The sequence below is a fragment of the Aethalodelphis obliquidens genome, unplaced genomic scaffold (assembly GCF_003676395.1).
Source record: "Aethalodelphis obliquidens isolate GAN/ISIS:26980383/991018 unplaced genomic scaffold, ASM367639v1 scaffold20, whole genome shotgun sequence".
In the NCBI taxonomy this organism is placed as follows: domain Eukaryota; kingdom Metazoa; phylum Chordata; class Mammalia; order Artiodactyla; family Delphinidae; genus Aethalodelphis; species Aethalodelphis obliquidens.
In genome coordinates this window covers 9,562,955-9,586,041 of record NW_020837964.1, presented here as the reverse complement: position 1 = coordinate 9,586,041, position 23,087 = coordinate 9,562,955, and the positions used below count along the sequence as shown (strand labels likewise).

The following is a 23,087-nucleotide window of genomic DNA, read 5'->3' as shown; positions in this document are numbered from 1 at the left end:
TAATTTGAAGCAATGCTAGTGTATTTCTAGAAAGGCTAGTTATTTCTGTATTGCCTTTATTTTCCCCACTTATCAACTGAGTAAAAAGCTTGGAGGGATGCATTTTGCTTAGAGAGAATGTCCAGGTATTATTTTACTAGAAGCACTGTCAACAAATGCCAGGAACCCCGTGTACATACGGTCCCGTATTAGACATTGCTTGGTGTGGCCGTTAGGACCCTCCAACAGGGAAATCATAGAGAGAGGAGACAGTGTTTTCAGTTGTCAGGGTAAATGTGTTCTTAGTCGGCATAACAAGTGACTTGCTGCCGGCTCTAGTCCTTCCCTCATTTTCCTGGATAATTCTGATTTCTTCGTAATGGGTGTGTTTTGTAAGTCCACATGGGCCATTCATTTAATTACCCCCCCGCCCCCACTGCCAGGCAGCCTCATTGCACAAGCTCTGTGAGCCACAGAGCAGCCTCATTGCGCAAGCTCTGTGAGCCACAGAGCAGAGTTCCGCGAAGTTCACATTTTACCCTTATATATAAGATGGACGCAGGCAAGCGTTGCATTTATCTTAACACATACCAAGTTTAAAAATCCCAAACCAGAGCAGCAACTGACTGCTCATGTTTTGGCAAAGCACGAGGCTGAGAAATACAGGTGATTTGGCTTCCAGTGCATTAAAAAAAAAAAAAAAAAATACAGGGGTTCCATAAATTTGACAAAAATTAGGCAAATGGTACATAAACAACTGCATGGTGGTTAATGATGAGAAAGAGACTCTTTGGGTTTAAAATGAAAGTACAAACTGTATGCATGCAATACTTTAAAAACCAAATGACAGTGAACGGGTGTGAGCAAAGGTGCAGAGAGCTTTCACAGTGGTACCTTATTTAATTCTTAGGGATTTGGTAATTCAACACACTTCTTCTGTTCAGGCATGGTGCTGGATGTAGGAGCACAGGGGTAACCAGATGCAGATTTAGCCCTTCAGAGGTTTCTAGTCTGTTGTTATGACTTTCCCCACTTTGTGTGTGTAAAACTATGGGTTGTAGCGAAAAATAACCTCTTCTCTAAATAATGCCATCCCCTTAAAGACTTAAATATAAGACATGACACCATAAAACTCCTAGAAGAGAACATAGGCAAAACATTCTCTGACATAAATCATAGCAATGTTTTCTTAGGTCATTCTCCCAAGGCAATAGAAATTAAAGCAAAAATAAACAAATAGGACCTAATCAAACTTATAAGCTTTTACACAGCAAAGGAAACCATAAACAAAATGAAAAGACATCCTTTGGAATGGGAGAAAATATTTGCAAATGGCTTAATCTCCAAAATATACAAACAGCTCTTACAACTCAGTAACAAAAAAACAAACAACCCAATCAAAAAATGGGCAGAAGACCTAAAGAGACATTTCTCCAAAGAAGTCATACAGGTGGCCAATAGGTACATGAAAAGATGCTCAACATCGCTAACTATTAGAGAAATGAAAATCAAAACCGCAGTGAGGTACCACCACGGTCAGAATGGCCATCATTAAAAAGTCTACAAATAACAAATGTTGCAGAGGGTGTGGAGAAAAGGGAACCCTCCTGCACTGTTGGTGGGAATATTAATTGGTGCAGCCAGTGTGGAGAACAGTATGGAGGTTCTTTAAAAAACTAAGAACAGAGTTGCCATATGATCCAGCAGTCCCACTCCTGGGCATATACCCGGACAAAACTCTTAATTCGAAAAGATACATGCAGCCCAGTGTTCATAGCAGCCCTATTTACAATAGCCGAGACTTGGAAGCAACCTAAATGTCCATCGACAGACGAATGGACAAAGAAGATGTGGGTGTCAGTTACACCGGTGTATGTATTTTCTGAAAAGTCATGATTTCTCAGTGTTTGGATTTGTGTGTGTGTGTGTGTGTGTGTGTGTGTGTGATAATTCAATACAAGTTTTGGAAAAAAAAACCAAAACTGACCCTTATAGGATATGTACTGAAGTTCACATGTTTAAGAAAGACATGAGACAGTAGAAAATGAGAAGTTAAAAAAAAAGATGTGGAACATACACACACACACACACACACAGACACACACACACACACACACACACACACTGAAATACTACTCAGCTATCAAAAAGAATGAAATGATGCCATTTGCAGTAACATGGATGGACCTAGAGATAATCATATTAAGTGAAGTTAAGTCAGAAAGAGAAAGGCAAATACCATATGATATAACTTGTACATGGAATCTAAAATATGATGCAAATGAACTTATTTACAAAACAGAAACAGAGTCATAGAAAACAAATTCATGGTTACTGAAGGGGAAAGGGGGTGGGGTGTGAAAAATTAGGAATTTGGGATCAGCAGATAGAAACTACTGTATGTAAAACAGCTAAACAACAAGGTCCTACTGCATAGCGTGGGGAACTATATTCAGTATCCTACAGTAAACCATAATAGAATATGAAAAGGAATGTATATAAATATGTATAACTGAATCACTTTGCTGTTCATCAGAAGCTGACACAACATTGTAAATCAACTATACTTCAATAATAATCAATATAAAAAATAAAAATCAATAATACCATCCCTAACTCTCCCCATCTACCAGCTTTTTCCCTTCTTCATTTATGTGAATAATATTCACATTCTCTGAGTTCCCTTCTAGAGTTTACTGACCTCCAATTTGGCCTCCCAAGACTTCTTCCATATCCCAAGTGAATTTCTTCAGGACATAGCCACCGATTCATTTGTCAGATGAACAAATGGGAATTTGCCAAGAGGGACGTTGGTTCCTTTGTATTTTCCCTGTCGGTGGGAGCTATGTTCATGTGAGGTTACTAGGTTATGAGCGCAGTTGAAATTATTTGTTCTAACTCCCTCCACTCTCCCATCCCTCTTGTGCTGATCACTGATTGTCCATTTTATTAAATATTCCATTCCAGGAAACCAAACACAGGGCAGTAAAGTACTAAGTGGAAAGTTCAAGAGAGAAATGGAAACAACAGGAGCTGGAACACCAAAGAGTCAGACCTGCATTTGAGGCATTGTGTCAGTGGGATTAAGTGCCTTTGGTGGCATAATTATCAAATAGATGCATTTTTCCTAGAAACCCCACCTGGAAGAAACTGTGGGTATATTCCTGTTTTACATTTCCCCCCACTTAGAGTCAGTGAGGGTGAGATCTTGCTGCAGGGACTGCATGTGTTAGGATGAGAAAATAGAATCAAGATAATGGACATGAGGCAAACCTGTAAGGAAATAAAAACAAGAGTGTTGCCATTTTCTGTTAAGTGTATGTACTGACGTTCTGGCGTTCACTATAAGAAGTTGTAAATGGTGCATGAAATGAAAAATTCCTGGTGGTCTCCTGGGATACAGCCAGCTCTCGGCTCTATTCCTGCTGATGGGCTTGGATTATTTTCTCTTTTCCAACTTAAAAAAGAAAAAGGTGTGGCTATAGTGTGGCTAGGTTATGTTGACAGCAGGATCCATTCTGGGTTAATATTTTAATATTTGACAGTGTCCCTCACATTCTTGAAATACATGGGTCCTTTAAAATTTAGCAGCACAGCAGCTGGGTGGTCACTGCCCACCTTGAGCTGTTGTTGATTCCACGTGTTCATGTTTCTCTTGTTTTATTTGCTCTATTTCCTTGCGTATTTGTTCGGATCTCATCTGCCAGAGATATTGAGTAAGGACATGGGAAACATTATATATGTATTTTATAAATGTGGGAGACAATTATATACATATTTCATATCTCTGCATTGTTGATGGATGTCATGTCCCCACAGTGTAGCCCATGGTCCAGGAAACAGGCAGATGAGAAACGAAGAGAGCCGGTTTCAGGTGCCCTCTCTCTCATGGCTGGTGCTGGGCAATTTACATTTTTCTCTGATTCTCAGAACTATCAAACAAGGTGGGTATTACAATTTCCTTTTATCGTTATCATCATTGTGAGTTTGAGAAGCTCATTATATATTTTTTCTGTATGTCACAGCAAATAAGCATTTTTTAGAAGTTTGCCCCTGTACCAGCTAAAATCATCCTGAGTTTTACTAGGGGCATGAACACCACATTTTGGGCAGTTGAGGTCTTCGTGGATTACTTGGTGGAGTGTGAAGGACCTTCACTGGGCTTGGCGTAGCTGTAGAAGAGAATTACTGTGTTCACCTTTATGCTGCCATCGAGGAGTTTGAGATAAACCAGCACTCGTTATTGAAGCAGGGATCCACCTTGGAATTCTATAATAATTTTTTTTCCTCTTTCTGTTCTGGGAGAAAAGGACAGCTGAACACCAGATCAGACTAAAAAACAGTTGCTTTTGGGACTTTGGGTCCTCAGCTCCTTTCTCTTGAATTTCAGAGTGTTTCCAAATAGTATGAATTCTTGCAGCTCACTTGAGAAATGCCCCAGATGGTGTGCCATTCTGTTTCAAGGAGGAATTGAAAAGTATTTCCCTTTACATAACATTCCACTTAGCTCATTCTGCTGCTGTGTCTGAAGTAGAGTCCCCCAAAGGCACAATTGTGTTAACGTTCTGCTGGGTGTTTATTTAAGCTGTAAGAGTCCACTTCATTTTGGGGGGGCGTGTTACGATTCAGTTTACAGATCTTCAGCCCCGTGATTGTGCCTACTGCTCTTCACAAGCTCTTTTGAAATGGCCTGCTTATTTCTCAGGTTTGAAATTACACATCTGATTCTTAGGTTTCTTGAGTCACAGTGGGCTGGTCTTGTCTCCAAAGCATAAGTAACTCTTTATTTGATCAGCTAAAACAGATCCACTTTTTCCCGCTTCCTGCTGCCATCTTTGAAGTAATAATATATTGTAAATTATGGCTATGGGATGGTTTATAGACCGGATGTCATTGGGAAAGTAGCATTGATTCAGATGTATGCAACCAGGTGTGTACCTAAGGCTTCCGTCTTAACGCGTGCAAGACCTTGGCAACAAAGACCTCTTGACTGTTGATTGTTGTCTACTGGCAGAGATAACAATTGTCCATACAGATTGTGGCCTGTGGTAGAAAATGTTATGTAATGTAGGAGTGGCCACGCCCCAGACAGCATTGAAGACCAGGCTTCCTGGGAGAGGCCGCCCCTCAGGAGCTGATGTTCCATTTACAGTCCACACTTGAGATGAGCTGCCCCGGAGTTGGGTTGTTGCCAGTTCCTGGTGAGCCTTCCCAACAGCACCCCTGGTATTGGCAGTGAGTGTTTGTGAAGGATGCTGATGGGATCCTGGCCCTTGGTGGGTTGGTATCCCTGGGAGCCTGGTGCCTTGGTAGGGACCTGAATGCCAGGGAGCTTGGGCATCAAGTGTACTGGGCTTTCAGTTAGATTCCCCAGTTTTGTACTAATCACCTGTCAGGTGCTCGGTACTCTGCAAGGTGCCCCAGAGACACGCATATGACCGAGACCCGCGTGATGCAGTGATATACACATACACACATGACTCATGCCAGGGATGTGATCAGAGCCATTGGAAGCACACAGCACACTATTGTTTTTTTTTTATTACTGTGTATTTTACATACAGTAAAACTCACGCTTTTAATCGTAGGGTTCTGTGAGTTGTAACACACAGTCATGGACTCAACCACAGTCAACATATAGAACAGTTCCATTAATCAATGGATGGCACGCTTGAAGGATGCTCACCCGCAACTTAATGTGTTATGTCACTTATACCTAAAACAAAAAGGAGGGGAGCGAGAAGAAAACTTGGAGATCAACTATCTAAAGCCAGTTAGTGGCAGCCTTTGGGCTCAGCCCCCTTTCTATTTATTATCGCCGTTCATTGCTGTTTCCAGTAGGAAGTATCATTTATGGCTACAGTGTCTAGAAAGCTTGGTTTAGGGAATTCCCTGGTGGTCCCGTAGTTAGGCCTCTGAGCTTTCACTGCTGTGGCCCGGGTTCAATCCCTGGCCGAGGAACGAAGATCCTGCAAGCACATGGTGCAGCCTTGGTCCATTGTCACTCCCGTTGATGACAGGCAGCCATACCCAGTGGTGAATCTTTGGAACTCCACCCTCCTTACCACTGAACAGTTGTCCTCTGGTCCAAGGAATGTGTTAGCCCTGGAGGATGGGATCGCTCCTTTCCAAACGTCATCCCCAGCAGGCTCGGAGAATGCCCAGGGTCCTCTCAACAGAGAAGCATAGAGGCTTTCTCCATGGGTGTATCAGAACCACAGAGAACAAGCACACCCCCCTCTATTGGAATCTCCAGTTCTGTACCCACAGAAGGTCAACCTGTCGGGTCCCCACTTACCCCTTTACAGACCAGAATCCATCGAAGAAGAAGAAGAAAAATCAGTCCCTGAAAATGCTGACCAATAGCACCAGCTTTGGAATTGGAACGATACTATTTTTGTTTCCATTCTGTCTTTATAGTTTGAACTTTCCTTTTGATATTCTGTAAATATTCATCATCTCAGAGCCTTTTGAATTGCAGTGGCTTTTAGTCAAAACTGAACAAAATATGCCATTTGAATAATAACCTCATTAAAGTGAGGTAAAAGGAATTCTTTTCCTTTTGTACAAGCCAATTAAGTGTCTTTACAATTAAAAAAAAAAGTTTAGCACTTTATACTTTCATATTCCATAAGCCTGTTTTTAATTAATAGAGGGGACAAGCTTTAGGTACGTGGTACGTATTTTGCCTCTGGTGTTGTGCAATGAACATTAATGAAGCGTATTAAAATTTGGTGAAAGAGGAAAGGGCTTCCCAGATTCTCTGTGGGTTCATGCCTCCGGGCTGAGGTGTTAGGTGTAGTGAGTTTCTTTGCTGGATGCTGTTTGCGGTTCCTTGAGACAGTGGGCAGGCAAGGGTCAAGGCAGCTGCTGTTGAGGAGATGGAGCCAGCATGCCACACGCCCAGCCTGTGGCAAGGGTCAAGGTAGCTGCTGTTGAGGAGATGGAGCCAGCATTCCACACGCCCGGCCTGTCTCAGAAGTCGGGAAACACTGAAAACAACCAACTTTGAAAAATTTTATCTTCTCTTGTGGATAAAAAGGAAGGGTCTAGAGACAAAGGGAGTAATAACCACTGAGGCCTGGCAGGTACCCAGCAAGATACTGGGGCTTTGCCCGTCACGACTTTGGGTAGGGTGCAGGCGGCTGTCCTCAGTTTACACGTAAGTATCAGAACATGGCTGAGCTAGAGTTTCTCTCAGCACTTGACTCTAGCCATATTCTAGGGAGCGTATCTAACAAAGAAGGTACTGTGTAGTGTCCTTGAAGTCAGAGGACCTTTTTATTTTATTTTGTTATATGTCGTTCTTATTCATTTATTCTCTTCTTTATTTATTCCGCCTGTTTCTTTTTTTGATAAGGAGTTTCACTGTTTCTTTTTTAAAAATATTTATGTATTTATTTATTATATTTTTGGCTGCATCGGGTCTTCGTTGTGGCATGAAGGATCTTCCCTGCGGCGCGCGGGATCTTTTTCTGTTGTGGCATGCGTGGGTTCTTCATTGTGGCCCATGGGCTTCTCTTTAGTTGTGGTGTGCGGGTGTTCTCTCTCTAGTTGTGGCGCGTGGGCTCTGTAGTTGGTGGCACGTGGGATCTCTAGTTGAGACGTGCGGGCTTAGTTGCTCTGTGGCATGTGGGCTCTTAGTTCCCCAGCCAGGGATCGAACCCGTGTCCTCTGCATGGGAAGGCGGATTCTTTACCACTGGACCATGAAGGAAGTCCCTAGTTTACCTGTTGCTGATACTTACTCTGACCATAGGAAGTTTGCTTCTAATTGCTTTTTCTCCTGAACATAAAATGGAGATAAAAAACATGTCACCTAGAGTTCTTATGTACACAGAGCTCTTCATAAGTGCTTAACTCATATTTAACACTCAAAAAAAAGAAGTATCAACAACTCTGAAAAGGTGGACCAAATATTTGAGATGCAACCTGGAAGGTGCCCATATGTAAGTCATATATTCAGCTGACCCCAACTACATCACCATTTTAGGTTTTAGATAGGTGATGATTTGGAAATAGATCAGAAAACAGAAAGAATGAGACAGTTTCCCTATGAGACTTCCATTGCCCAGTGATAATGAGATTTGCACAAATACTTTTTTAGAAGAAACAGTGGTTTCTTTTTTTCTAGTTAAAAGATTAATTCATGCTTTCTACCAAGCATTTAAAGAAGAATTAGTATCAATCCTTTGCAAACTCTTCCAAAAAATAGAAGAGGGAATACTTCTCCACTCACTCTCTGAGGCCAGTATTACCGTGATTCCAAAACCAGATAAAGACGTCACAAGAAAAGAAGTCTTCAGACCAGTATCACTTATGAAGATAGATGCAAATATCTTGTAAACTATTCTAGCAAACCAAATGCAACAATATATAAAAAGGATTGAAATTTATACCGTGGCTAAGTGAAATTTATATAAAGAATTCAAGGTTGGCTTAACATTTGAATGTTAATCAGTGTAATATACCATATCAGTGGAAAAAAGGATCATGTCAATAGACGCAAAGAGAACAAAGTTGAGGGCTCCCATTTCCCGATTTCAAAATTGACTATAAAGCTTCAGTAATGAAGACTGTGTGGTCATAGCATAAGCATAGTCATGTAGATAATAGAATAGAATCGACAGTCCAAAAATAAACTCTTACAGGTGGTCAGTTGATTTTCAGCAAGAATGCCAAGACAGTTCACTGGGGGAAAGAACAGTCTTTTCAACAAATGATGCTAAAACAATTGGATGTCCACATGCCAAAGAATGAACTTAGATGTCTTGTGTTCGCCATACATAGGAATTAGCTCAAGATAGATCCTAGACCTAAATGTAAGAGCTAAAACTATAAACCACTTAGAAGCAAGATAGGAATATATCTTTGCGATGTTGGGTTAGATAGTGCTTTCTTAGATACAAGCACAAGTGACAAAGGAAAAAAATATATATATATATAAATTATAGTTCATCACAATTTAACACTTTTGTGTTGCAAATGTTACCGTCAGGAAAGTGAAAAGACAATCTATAGAATGAGGGAGATGGTGCAAATTGTATATCTGACAACAGACTTGTATCCAAAATATATAAAGAACTTTTATAATTCAATAATAAGAAGATAATTACCTCACTTAAAAATTGGCTCAGCATCTGAACAGACAGTAGATGTTTCTCCAAAGAAAAGATACAAATTGCCAATAAATACATAAATTGCCAATAAATACTAATGCTCAACATCATTAGTCATTAGGGAAATGCACATCAAAATCACAATGAGGCGCCACTTCATACTCACTAAGGTGGATACAATTAAACAGACAAACAAACAACCCAAGACAGATTTAATGACAAATACTGGCAAGAATGTGGAGAAATTGGGATCATAATACATTGCTGGTAGAAATGTAAAATGGTACAGCCACACTTTGGAAAACCGTCTGGCAGTCCCTCAAAACGTTAAGCATAGAATTAACCATACGACCCAGCAATTCCACTTCTCCTTGTATACTCAAGAGAAATCAAAACATATGTCTCCATAATAACTTGTAAGTGACTATTCATTGCAGCAATATTTCTAATAGCCGAAAAGTGGGAAAAAGACGAAATGTCCATCAGCTGGCAAATGGTTAAATGAAATGTGACGTATCCATGCAGTGGAATAGCTTTTGGCCACAGAAAGCAACAAAGTACTGATACGTGCTGCAACATGGATGAACCTTGGAAACGTTAAGTGTAGTGAGAAAAGTTGTTCACGAGAAGACCACATGTTGTGTGATTCCATTTATATGACATATCCAGAATAGGCAGATCTAGAAAATAGAAAGCGGATTAATGGTGTCTGGCGGATGGGAGTGGTTAGTGACTATTAATGGATACAGGGCTTGTTTTGGGGGATATGAAAATGTTGTAAAATTAAAATGTGATGATGCTTGTATAATTGTGAACATATTAAAAACCAGCGAAGTGCACACTTTCAAAAGCGTAAATTGTATGCTTTGTGAATTACATCTGAGTAATTTTTTAAGAAATCCATGCTTACATAGAAAATTTGGAAAATAACAAAAACAGTAAAAAAAAAAAAAAAGAACTAAGCAACCTAGTGATATCCTGCACATCCAGAGCTAACATTTTTCTGTATTTCCTGTCTTGCTGACTGTACATATAAAAGTCTTTTTCATGGGGGGGGGGTGGTGGCTGGGAAGGGATATGAATCGCACACATAACACTTAATTTCCTCTTTTTTCAATTGATTTGAGAAATTGGGGAACCTCTGACTTAATCCTTGCTGATTTATCTTCTGTTGGATTTTAAGTTGCTTCTAGTTCATATACAATTTTATAATTCTACCTCATTTATATATCATTATTACTCATTCTTATGCATAAGCTTTTATGTAAATTTTGAGGATCTCTGTGGGAATGAATCTTGGAAACTGTATCAATTTGCTAGGGCTGCTGTAACAAATTACCACATATTTGGTGGCTTACAACAACAGAAATTCAGCCTGTCACAGTTCTGGAGGCCAGAAGTCTGAAATCAAGGCGTCTGCAGGGTTGGTGCCTTCTGAGGAGGGGTCCATTCGGCGCCCTTCACTAGCTTCTGGTGCAGGCGGGCACTCTGACAGCCCTTGGTTTGTAGATGCACCTCTCCAGGCTCTGCCTCTGCCTCTGCCTTCACAGTGCCTTCTCTGTGTGTCTTCTGCCCTTCTCTTCTTTTGTAAGGACACTTGTCAATTGGATTTAGTTCTACCTTAATCCAGCGTGATCTCCTCTCAAGGTCCTGAACTTAATTACATTTGTAAAGACGCTTTTAACAAATAAGGTCCCATTCACAGGTTCCTAGTGGACCTATTTTTTGGGTTCACCATTTAATCCCCTACAGAAGCAGTGGCATATCAAGGGGGTAGCAGGTGGCTGTAGGGATAGTCTGCCCCAGGCACGGGCAAAATGGGGGAGCATTGTTTGTAGAAAATTCAAAACCAATAATAAGGACTTCCCTGCTGGCACAGTGGTTGAAAATCCGCCTGCCAGTGCAGGAGGCACGGGTTCGAGCCCTGCTCCGGGAGGATCCCATATGCCGCGGAGCAGCTGGGCCCGTGCGCCACAAGTGCTGAGCCTGTGCTCTGGAGGCTGCGAGCCACAGCTACTGAGCCCACGTGCCACAGCTACTGAGGCCTGCGCACGTAGAGCCCGTGCCCCGCGGCAGGAGAAGCCCCCGCAATGAGAGGCCTGTGCATCGCAGTGAGGGGTGGTCCCCACTTGCTGCAACTGGAGAGAGCCAGTGTGCAGCAACGATGACCCAATGCAGCCAAAAATAAATAAATAAATGAATTTATTTAAAAAAAAACCAATTTATTAAAAAAAAAACCAGTCATCATGCAGTGGCAGTTCTGAACATTATCAGTGATAAACTATTCCTCCCTAGAGGTATGAGCTGCTGCCCTTTGCACCGCCCCCTGTGTAACCCACTACTTGGAAACAGGATTACCAGGTGAAATAATGTGGATATTTCTAATTCTCATGATAAATGTTTTCAACTTACTATCCATGGGGTAGGAATATATAGTCTTACCAGCTTTATACAAGGTAATAAACATATGATAATATAAATAACTTGCTAATTTAATAGGCAGAAAATATCTCATTTTAACTTTTGCTACTGGTGGAGTTGAACACATTACCTCTGTGCTGGTTATTTTATAATCAAGTTTTATGAATTTAAAAAATATCATTGTCAGTATTTCTGTTAGACTCAGAATATGTTTTTCTTGTTGATTTGTAAACACTGTTTACATAGTGAAAATATGGATTCTTTATACGATTGCAAATTTTTGCCTTTTTTTAAACTTTATTTAGATAACAGATTATTTTAGTTTTTAGATAGGCTTTTCTTTATTGCACACCAGTATTTGTTTTCTAAAAACTCAAGATTCTTCACCTACAGTTTTCCATAAGGATGGAACAAAATCAGATTGCTGCAATAGTAATAGGTCTATGAGAAGTCTCTATGAAAAGAACACTAAGTTTTTTAAAATGAAAGATAGGAAATATTTCATTTCCTATATCACATATTCCATGCCATTGGTGTGGAATCTGAACACCATCGGTTTCCAGCCCCTTATTTTACAAGCAAGAATCAGAAACTCAGAGGATTTGGTGATTTGCTTGAATCTGGGACAAAACACTGAACTTTTATCTCTTAAATCAGTGGTCCCGTAAAACTGTACCCTGTGTCTTTTTCTCTCGTTTCATGTGTTAACTAAATCCCCGGAACGCTTTTTTTTCTTCCTACAAAGCATTTATTTATGGCATTTTTTTCTTATTATAAAGACAGCACATGTTAATTATGGAAAAAATAAATACGAATAAACTCAGAAAGAAAACAATTTAAGACACTTTGGGTTCCATCCACCCCTAGAGACAATGACTGTTAACATTTTTGTCTATGTTTCATTAGCATTGTGTGTGTATGTGTGTGTGTGTGTGTGTGTGATCATACAATATTATATATTGTTTTTAAACACGAATGCTTTACAGAGTCAATAGATTTGTTATTTTAATGGCTGCATAGTATTCTATCATATGCATATATTCCAATTCATTTAATGATTCCCCAGTTGTACATTTAATTTACTTCTAATGTGTTGCTGTTATGTTGCAATTACAAACACTGTGGATAGCCTTGAATATATTTCTTTATACAGTTCTCGTTAGTACCTTAGGATGATTTCTTCCAAATACAATTTCTTGATTAGGATTTAGGATTTTGATTCACATGAAAGGCTTTTATTTTTAAATTTTTTATTATGAAATTAAATATGTGCAAACAAAGAGAAAATATGACAGACCTCCACTTAACTCTCCCCAAGCTGACTTCTAAAATGTAGATTTAACTTGACTTCTAAAAGGAATGTATCCAAACAGTTTGTGCCTATCTCTTTAGTCAGAGCATTTCCACCTTGATATGTTTTACTTAATACCTAGTAAGTGCTGGTTCTGGTGTTGGCTTTTTCACAGCACACTTTCTCCTTTATTCCTTATGTCTTACTTTAAGGGCTGTTTCGATTTTATAGATAACGAAGCTGAGAACTGAATGAGCTAAGGAAGCACAGATTCAACTAGGCGGTAGAACCTGTGTTCCAACCTGGGTGACCAACTCATCCCAGTTTGCCCAGTATGGTCCCGGTTTTGGCACTGAAAGTCCCGCATCCCAGGAACCCCCTCGTCCCCAGCAACTCAGCACAATTGCTCACTTAGAATCCAAGCCCTTCCTGAGCAGAATGGTCTCAGATGCGACCTTCTAGGGCATCCCATTTCCAGCTGTCTGTAGTCCTGAAGATAGTGAAGAATTGGTTATTCCGGGGGGAGCATGGATCCTCCTTGGTTTTAGAGCGTTTCTGTCTGTACAACGTGGGATGTTTTCTTTCAGGTCACTTCACGTGCTTGTGTGCAATGCAGCCGTGTTCGCTCTCCCCTGGAGCCTCACGAAAGATGGCCTGGAGACCACCTTCCAGGTGAACCATCTGGGCCACTTCTACCTCGTCCAGCTCCTCCAGGACGTCTTGTGCCGCTCAGCCCCTGCCCGGGTCGTCGTGGTTTCCTCGGAGTCCCATAGGTGGGTTAGAATTGGACGTTCTGTTCACGTGACCAGCTTCCTCACACCAGCTGATGGTCCCCCCAGCCTCTCTTTTTGCAAATAATTTTCATTAGTCCTGCTCCAGAAAGTGTGTACTCAACCTGGCTTACTGAATTTATCGAGGTCTTTTTTTGTGTGTGTGCCCGTGATGGTGGGTGATTATTTGGGGGTAGTGTCGACAGCAAGGTAGATAGTTTTTATAACTATACTTCAGGTCCCTCATTGATATTGCTTTGAGATGGAATAATAATTGATTAAATCTGAACTCCTGACCTGTATTGATTTGTCATTCACCAACTTCACCATCTCACGAAGAAGAATGTGCAGTTATGCTAGCAGGAGAAACAATGCAATTAAAAACTGCAAGATGAAATCCAGTTGTTTTATAATGAGAAATTAGGGAATTCAATGCAGACACTAGCTGTGTAATTGTAGAAAGGGAAGTACTGTAGTTAGAACATATTAGAAATCTGGCCACGACTCTTTTGGTCAAAATTTCAATTAAAACATCAGATGGCGCTGCTTTTCTGTTACCATTAGGAGAATATTCAATCGACGAAGACGACAGTTGAAAATTTCCTCGTATTTTCAGCATGTTTTGTTTCTAGAGCTGGATAAACAACTTTGTCTAAAGAGAAGTACCCTGAGAAGATAAAGGACTTGCCGGGTGAGGCTAGATTTAATACATGTTAGGGAGATTTTCCTGGTGTGGTTGGGAGCTTTCACTCCTACCAAAGTAGCTGGAGAAAAATAATGTGCAAGGGCCTGTTTTTTTTCTCCCTCTTCTTCGTCTTAAGTCCTGAAATGTTTTAGTGACCCAGAATGAAGCTTATTTTTTTAAATCGTGCTTCCATAAAATGTAACCCCTGGGACTTGGAAGAGAGAGACCAGCCAAGGGTTAGTCTGAACCCTTTATCACTCCCAAACACAGGGGCTTATGGTTGAAATGACACACTGCAGATAGATTTACTTTTACCATTTGAAATTTATGACGGCCGAAATGAAAGGAAAATGCCGGTAATAATCCTCCCCTGCGTTAAAAGACATGAAACATCTCGTAATTAGGTGGTAACAAAATCGGGACATCCTTATCTTTGCAAATCACACCGGGTTCCTGAAAGTGGAGTGGCCTTGTTCAGGCATGAGGGAGGCTACTGCAGGGGCGATGGGGACAGAGCTCCGGAAATAAATCTGCCAGCCCCAGTCGTTTGCCAGATGTGGAGGGCACCACGGGATACGTTTAAATGAGCTGGTATTTAATGGGAGATTCTGTGGAATTGTCAGCTGCTTCCTTCCCTTTGTAAATCTGGATCTCAAATAAGTATTTCATGGGACGTCTTTGTTCTCTCCTTAACTGCAGTGTAATTCGCACTTACCTTGGAGATCTGAATCTTGATTTCATTTAAAAGATGGATCGGAAGGCAGGGCCCTGGTCTCTTGAATTCGATCCATTGTAGTTTCCAGACCAGGTCTTCCTGAAGTGTGTGTTATCAGGCCCGCTCCTGTCTGGCGACAGGCACTGGTTTTCTACTTCCCGATGACCTCTTGCCCGCATTAAAGGGTGTTTGTACAAAATGTTAATTCTCCCAAGCTGGTTTGTTTATTACACTTGTGTTGCACCCCAGAGCCCGTGTGAATACTGGGCGGGCAGTCCTGGGAGAGCACTCACTTGCTGCTCAAGGACCCAGAGCCCTAAACCATGTCGTAAAACGGAAGGGTTGATATCTAATTACCTCCATAAACCTTGGCGGAATCTCTTCGTTGGAGTCAGGACCCCCTGTTAGGGGAAAAATGAAGTCCGATGTTTGCAGAAAATATTATAGCAGACTGCCCCAAGGCAAAATATTTATTAGCCTCCCCGAGTCTTCCCTGTATTTTAGTTACTTATCTGGAACCGGAGCAAGTGAATTGAAATCCATCATATGAAAATGAGAACTTCCTTGCTGTGAAAAAATTTTTCAGATAACAATTAAAATGGAATGAAAAGAGTGGAGTGCTGGCTGAAGGGCTGTAAATGGCTGCAGCTGTGTTGAGTGCCAAGTTGGCACACACACACATACACACACACACACGCAGCCTCTGATGCAAATTCAGTCCTATTCTTTGAACATACTAGCTTTTGTCTACATAGAATCCAGCCTAATTATTTTAGTTGGGTTATTTAAAAATCCTCAGTTTAAAAGAAAAAAATAAAGGAGCAGTATATAGAGAAATACAAGATAGAGGTCCTCTCAAACAGCAGATGTTAACGTCCAGAGAGCAAATGCTAACATTCGAGTGTCCTGGTAGGAGGATAACTCTATTAAGACGTTATTGTTTAGCTTTGTCAATTTTTCAACTTGAAAACAGGGTAGGCAGCTTTTGTAGATTTGTTTTGCTGCCTCTTGAGCTGTGAGAGGTGAACGCGGTCATTTTTCAGGAAGCGGGCCCCGGCTCAGAGGAATCGGAAAGCTCGCCCACCCTCTCTCCTCCCTGGAGGACTGTCAATACCAGCTAATCAGGCCTTAAAAATGAGTGTGCCGCTCAGGAGCTCAGCAGGTCAGGAACTCAGGGGTCCACTTATGGGGGAGGGCTGTTTGCAGAGGGCGGGCCTCCTGTTTAGTAGCTGTTTCTCCATCTCGAAACCTGCTTTCAACCTGGTTCCATCTCATTTCTCATCACGGTGGATTTTGTTGTTGTTTTCGCCTTGTTTCTAGGTTGGGGACTAGGAATGAATACCTTCTCTTAGCGGTTGAGTCTACCCAGTGTTCCCCAGGGCATGAGATACTTCTGCATTGTCCTTAAAAGCCAAAGCAGGGAAATCCTTCTAAACATTAGAAAGTGCTGCATGCAGGTGTTCATGAAGGACATAAAGCCTCTGAACAGAATGGGAAGATTTTCCTTTTGAGCAAAGCTCAAAACAAAGCTTTTTGTAATAAAGGAAACTTGGCTCTTAGTTTGGAATTCCAAACCCGCGATCGAACTTCAGTTCTCTAATCCCGTATTTAGGCCCTACTGTGTGTCATAGGCAACATTCAAGGAGCTCACCTCCCGAGAACTCACAGTCTAGGGCTGGAAGCAAATGAGCCAATGACTTGCCGTCTGTGTGGAAGGACAGAGGCACAAGGTACAGACGTGGCCTGATTTGCTTTGTTGCTGACATTGCAGGGTGGCAGGTCCTTGAACAACAGGAAGAGCGTGGACCAGGTCCCAGAAAGTGGATACTTAATTTCCATCTACCTTGCGTGGCTTCTTTCAGTCTGTCCCTCACTGCCACCCTAGAAATCACCGTGACAGCAAGCAGTGGAAGAGTTAGTTAGGGAGAGCTTCCTGGAAGAAGTGACACCTGAGCTGGATTGGGCTAAACAAAGGATGCCAAGAAAGCCGATGAAAGCGGAAAGAAGAGTGAGTGAAGGATGCTACCTTCGTCCCGTACCTGTTAGATGCTGTCTAAATCCTGGATGCTCTTTTCTACTCAGAGCAGGTAGAACTTCTGGGCCATACCTTAGATCATGGCATCCTCAACTCAACAGTCCTTATTTTTTTTGGTGACAACTCTTCTGTAACACCTTATTACTGTTTTGAAATAAAATTAAGAAATATGAATAATATAACTTCCCTGCATACCTATGTTATAATTCAGTGCACTAGCTTACCTGTATGTAATGTAAGGAAAAAAGTGAATGTGAAGCAAAAGAGCATGTGTTCCAGCATGTCAGTGCTTGGGCGGGACTTCAGGGAAGGTAAGTTATCAGAGAGCCCAGCCCTCCGTTGGGATCCTCGCACACGTGGATTGTTAACTGGTGTGCGCCATTGCAGCCTCAAATGCCACCAGCCTCAGGTCAAGCCTCACCTCCCCGCCACCCAATCCCATAAAATTCCAAAGCGCGCTCATTCCTCATTTACATGGTTGTGGCATGCTGCTCCTGGAAATTCAGCGGCTGTTACAACTGTGCATCTGTGTAAAGCACAGCTCGGCTCTAGGCTCAGATAATTACACACAGGCTTTCATCTGCCTGAATGTCCAGTGGGGCCATCTTCCTTGAGCAAGGCTCCGAGTGCGTGGCAGGACATCTCCTGTCCGCGGCCCCCGCCGGCAGTCGTTATGACAACCAGAAAAAGGCTCCCATAAATTTTCAAATTTCCCGCTAAGTTTCACTGCCTCAGAGGATTAAGCTCGGAAGTCTGGGCTCTTCCTGTGGTCTGGGGACTTGGAAACAGGCAGCGGTGATTCCTTTCGGAGTCTCACTGCCTTATCCACGCCAGCGTCTCTTTGTTGATGACTTCGGCTCGGCAAGGTGATTTAACACCGGAAATGGGATGTCACTGACTGAGTCCTGGAGAAGGGGTATTTAATTTCCATTAAGACATGAATTCCGTCTGCCCCTGGGATTCTCTTCTTGGTCATAGCTCCATCTGAACTGCTCCTTTAAGCAACAACCAGATTATTCCATCATTTTCGTTTTACCTTTTGCTTTCCTTTTCCACAGTGGTTGTCTCCAGTGCCCTTGTTGTGCTCCCTTATTACTCGGGGCAAATGCCCAGAGTTAATGAAGCAGACTCCAAGGGGTCCTTAATGAAGATGAGACTGTCGTCTAGAAAATCCCTTCTGTTATGATCTTTTTTTTTTTTTTTTTTTTGCTTTTTAGGGAAGTCACTACTTTGTTGTTATTTTTTAAAAAAAAAAGAAAGAAAGAAAGGAAAGAAACAAACAGCTGGTGTTTAACGACTCCGTCAGACCCAATTATAAAACATCAACTACTTGCTTTGATTTGTGTGTGTCCATGGCATGGATATACTTAAAAACGGTCGACTCTGCCAGAACTTCTTTTGGCTTTGTTTACGTTTATCTTTTAAACGTTGAAGACTATTGGTGGCACCTCACCAAGGTTATAACCCCTTTATAATCATTAATTTTTAATCTGCAAAAGAGTCTTGGAGGCAGCAAGGCTCATCTATATTTACTTGGATGCTCAAATGAAAATAATACAGGACGCAAGCATTGGCTAAAATAACCCAGGGAAGCCCTGTCAAAGGTTAGGAATGCGATATCTTTCTGCTTCCAAAAGCAGCAGCCCTTTATTTAAGATGTTTTTCCATTTAATTTAATTATCCTTGAACTTCCTGTTGAAGGTTTTGAAAAATATATGTTAGAGGCAGGGGTGGTGGAGTGGGACTTCAGCATGTGAAGACCGCTGCATTTATGAGTTTGGGCCTTTATTAAGTGTGCCTTTGGACCCCGATGGTTTATATTGTGAAATCCCCATTGTCTATTTTTAAGGAGACTTTGTTTCGATGTTTGCCCAATTGAGTTTTCAATCATCTCTGCATAGTTTTTCTCAGATTTCTAATAAAAACACAACGCTATATAAGAAGTCAGAGACTGGCCGTTTCATATCTTTTTGTTGGTTTGTTTGTTTAAGATTTACAGATATTAATGATTCCTCTGGAAAACTAGACTTCAGCCGCCTTTCTCCATCGAAAAATGACTACTGGGCCATGCTGGCTTACAACCGGTCCAAACTCTGTAACATCCTCTTCTCCAGCGAACTCCACCGCCGCCTGTCCCCGCGTGGGGTCACGTCGAACGCGGTGCACCCCGGGAACATGATGTACTCCTCCCTGCATCGAGGCTGGTGGGTGTACACGCTGCTCTTCACCTTGGCCAGACCCTTCACTAAGTCCATGGTAAGTGAACTGCCGCCGCAGACACCTCCAGTGCGCCTTTACGGAAAGGGTCCTAGAGAAACCCAGGCACACGTGCTTTCTGCGCCTCTCACCTCTTGTGAGGATGAGTCTGGTTTTGATCATCACAGCATCAGGCTTTAGGACTCTTGGACACATTTCAGTGGGCTTTGGATTGCACCTGTTTCTCTAGAGGTGTCTTGGAGGGCCAGAGAGAAGATGCGCTCTTTCAGTATTGTGTTAATATGTGGCTGAACGTCTTCATGGAGATGATCTGTTTGCTTTCGATGTGATTTTGTTTTGGTTCAGTAAGCACAGTCCTTCAAAACTGTGTTTTGTGTTAGTAGGTGAATGACATGGATTCATGCCTTTTGAATTATTAGCAGATGTGATTCCTTTGTTTCCATTGAGAATCTGTATCTGTTGTTCTAAATTCTTCTTTTAATGGGTGTAAACCTTTCCTGGAGAATCCTTTTGTTGGGCTACAGGTGCACTTTATTCTTTACTTCCCCAAAGGTAAGTCCTTTTGGGTGAATCACACGACTGTGGTTAGATTTGGACATGTTCGCAAAGGTAAGTGTGAAGTTCTTGCTGTTTTTGATGGTCCTGTAACAACTGTATCTGGAGACTTCTTCCCTGAAAGAAGTTTGAGGAGGAAGTCATTAGAATGAAGAATGCACATTTTTATACAACATATTTGGTTTATGGTACTTTTCTAAAACACAGGCCTTTAAAAAATGTTTTCCTATTTAGTGGACACCAGTGTTCCAGTTAAGCAAACCTACCATGTAATCCTCAGAAACACCTTGGCTTTTAGGAGTAACAAAAGTCAAGTCATTGACCTCTGATGTTCTGGGCAAATGATCCCATAGCCTCTGAATACAGTCTGCTGCCTTCTCCTGCAGCCCTTCCCACCCACCCTCATTGAGCTTCATGTTTGTGGATGGCTTTTAAAACTGCAAGGAAAATCTTTTGACCTGCCTAGGAGAAAGTAAGTGCGTGCTTTTTTAATCTTCATCAACCAGATGGTTGTTATGCAAAGCAAATAGACTTAATCCAAGAGGTGAATACTTAAAGAACAGAAGTGGGAGAGTCTCTGGAGAGCAGTTCTCCAAGGCCAAGGCCGGTGGAAAACGAGAAAGCGTGTGTGTCCCAGGATTCTGAAGCTTCCCCATCGGCAGGCTGTCCATGATTGCGTGAGAGTAGGTTCTCCACGAGGACATCTTTGACCATGATTTCCGCTCGTTGTCTTAAGTTAGGTCCTTCAGTAGAGATGATAAGGGAGAATATGGGCCTGGACTGGTGTCAGTGCCATTGACAGTACCATGGATGAGTTGTTCAAGTTTATGCAGGGGGTGAGGAGTGGACAGCATCCTTTCTCATTTTCTGCTGGCCCTGTACCTTCAAGACCAACAGCCCAATCATCGCGGGGCTGTGACTACAAGGACTGTGATGGCGGGTGGTGAAACCATGTCCCCATTGGGTGTGGTCTCCAGTGGATGAGGGCTTGTTGATAGAAAATGGTAGCCACTCTTACTCTGCGATGGGACCACAGGGCTTAAAAACCCTGCACAAGGGCAGGTGGGAAGGAAGAAGAAGACTAGTTCTGGGAAAGTAAAAGGTGGAGTGAATGGTTGTTTCTTGGGGAGGGGATCATTGTCTAATAGTTAACATGAACACAGCACATAAACGTGTTTAGCCGAGTCAGGCTGGATTGTCTGCTCCTTGGACGTAACGAGGATTTCTGAAAGCGCCAGCAAATTATGTCAGGCAGGCAACTGCGTTGGGATCACAGAATATTGCTGTTTGGCTGGTAACTATAGTCGGGACTCAAGCCAACGGGAAGACAAGAGCGTGGAGTTGGAAACTGAGACAGGAGTGTCACCATACAGCTGGGCAGCGCAGGAAGTTAGGAGAAGCTCCCCACTGAATGTGCACCACACCGGGATCTGGTCTCAGTGGTGCCCAATGCCCAGCCTCAGTGGCTCTTTCCTCCTCCTTCACCAGCCGGTGTACAGAGGCTTCGGCCACCCCCCAGCCTGGTCCCCAGTGCTCGCAGCGGGAAAGTGCCCGCTGGGAGCAGTCGTGGGCAACATATAAAACAAGACCTGCTGGCTGTGGCCCTGGGTGAGAGGGGGGTTTGGGAAAATGAGCAGATAACCCTTGAGAAGGTTTAGAGAAAAGTGGAGACGTCACCAAAAGACCCCCCAGATTTGGTTAAGTTGTATTGGCAGTGGTGGAGTGTTCCATAAAAGGGCAGGGGACGTAAACCCTTAGCCTGTGTTAGAAAAGGGATTTGACATGACTTCCTGGTGGTGGCAAGTGTGAGAAGGCTGCTGCCTGAGACAGTGGACCTACTGACTCTCTTGCTTAGGATCCTGATGGTCAAGCCCCAGCTCTTACCCTTGGAGTTGGGAGAGCTTGGGCAAGACACTTGACCCTTCTGAGCTTGTTCCCTCGTAACCAAAATGGTGATAAAGGTTGGCATGAGGATTGACAGTAATGGATTCACGGTCTGTCGTATCTTTATACATTTAGGTATTTGGTGGGGTTTCTTAGACCCCAGAGTTCCGTACGACTGAGGTTCGTAAAGAGATGGAACGGGAGCCCTGGACTTGTCAAACGCACGGCCAGTCACTTCTCTTTGACGAAAATGTAGAACTCTGTATGTGGGACAGAACTCTGTACCAGTATAGACCTGGGATCTACTGTTTCACTGGTAGGACAGACTGAACTACAGATCCAGCCTCATGTTCTGTCCTTCCATACAGGGCTTGGCATTGCTTCCATCGCGACAAGACGTTGTTTTGTGGATGAAGGGCGCACTTCTGCCATTTTAATGCAAACATGTTTTTGGACCTCAGCCATGTGGTTGCATCCCCATTCCCACCCCGGGTAGGAGTTGGATCCTAAATGCTCATGGAGAACCTGAGCATAGATTCAGGGTTCCCATCTCCCAATGGCTAGTGTTCTGTTTGTGCTTCATCTTTGCCCTTTCTGCCTTGCACTTCAGACAAAGCATTTTCCTTTTGACTTGAGGGCTGCTGGAGTGTGCATTCCATCGCGCAAGGTCAAGGAAACTAGAAACACAGCCAGCCTTGTGCCCGGGAGCCCTGCCTGCCTTCTCCACTGTAGCCGGCTCCCTGAGGTATTAAACAGCAGTATTCTAATATAAATGTCCCTTTTTTATTTGCTGTGACTTGCTGTGACTGCGGTGATTTTAGTTACCGTAATTAGGTCACCCTTCGTGGAGTCAGGCTATTTTAAGTGCCTCTTTAAGGAATATTGTGGCAGATCAGTAATTTTACAATTGGATATTCTTGTGCAACTTTATTAAATGTAATCTGTCTTTTAAATGTTGCCCTTTTACAGTTATACATTTCTAATTGTTGCTGTAAATGCATTATCACTTTGAAATTAATTAATTTTTCCATTTTGCCCGCCTGCAGTATAATAATCACTAATGAGAAACTCTTAGGGATTAATTCTCAGCACAGTGACCCCTACTGGTGGAGCCGTGTCTCTGACACTTCTTCCTCTTGTGGTACAGAGGTCAGGACAGGTATATGGGGGTTTCGGAGGGAAAAGCGTTTTTCCCTCTTCCCTCCAATTTATAATAAAATTAAAGTAATAGATAAAAATGGGAATAGGATTGTCTTAAGTATTGTTTTAAAAATGATGCAGGGTTCCTTAGCTGCTTGTGCAACATCTTCAAGGAAAAACTAAACTTTGCTGGAAGCTTTCTAGTTATGAAGTGACATCCATCTTATGTGTGTCATTTGCTTATTTTCCCATCTCTCTAGCTTGCTTTTTATTTAAA

General features: G+C 42.3%; 1 protein-coding gene across 4 annotated transcripts in view; it reads left to right on the top strand.

The window, feature by feature from the left end:
* The window catches only part of WWOX (WW domain containing oxidoreductase), a 983,470-nt gene that overhangs the window by 272,257 nt on the left and 688,126 nt on the right, over positions 1-23,087 (top strand). For 3 of the 4 annotated variants that reach the window (XM_027119876.1, XM_027119878.1, XM_027119877.1), the window contains exons 7-8: positions 13,397-13,582; positions 19,006-19,270. In XM_027119876.1, the coding sequence (XP_026975677.1) occupies positions 13,397-13,582; positions 19,006-19,270 (451 nt within the window). The remainder of the gene's footprint in view (positions 1-13,396; positions 13,583-19,005; positions 19,271-23,087) is intronic. The other variant, XM_027119879.1, reaches the window with a different exon arrangement.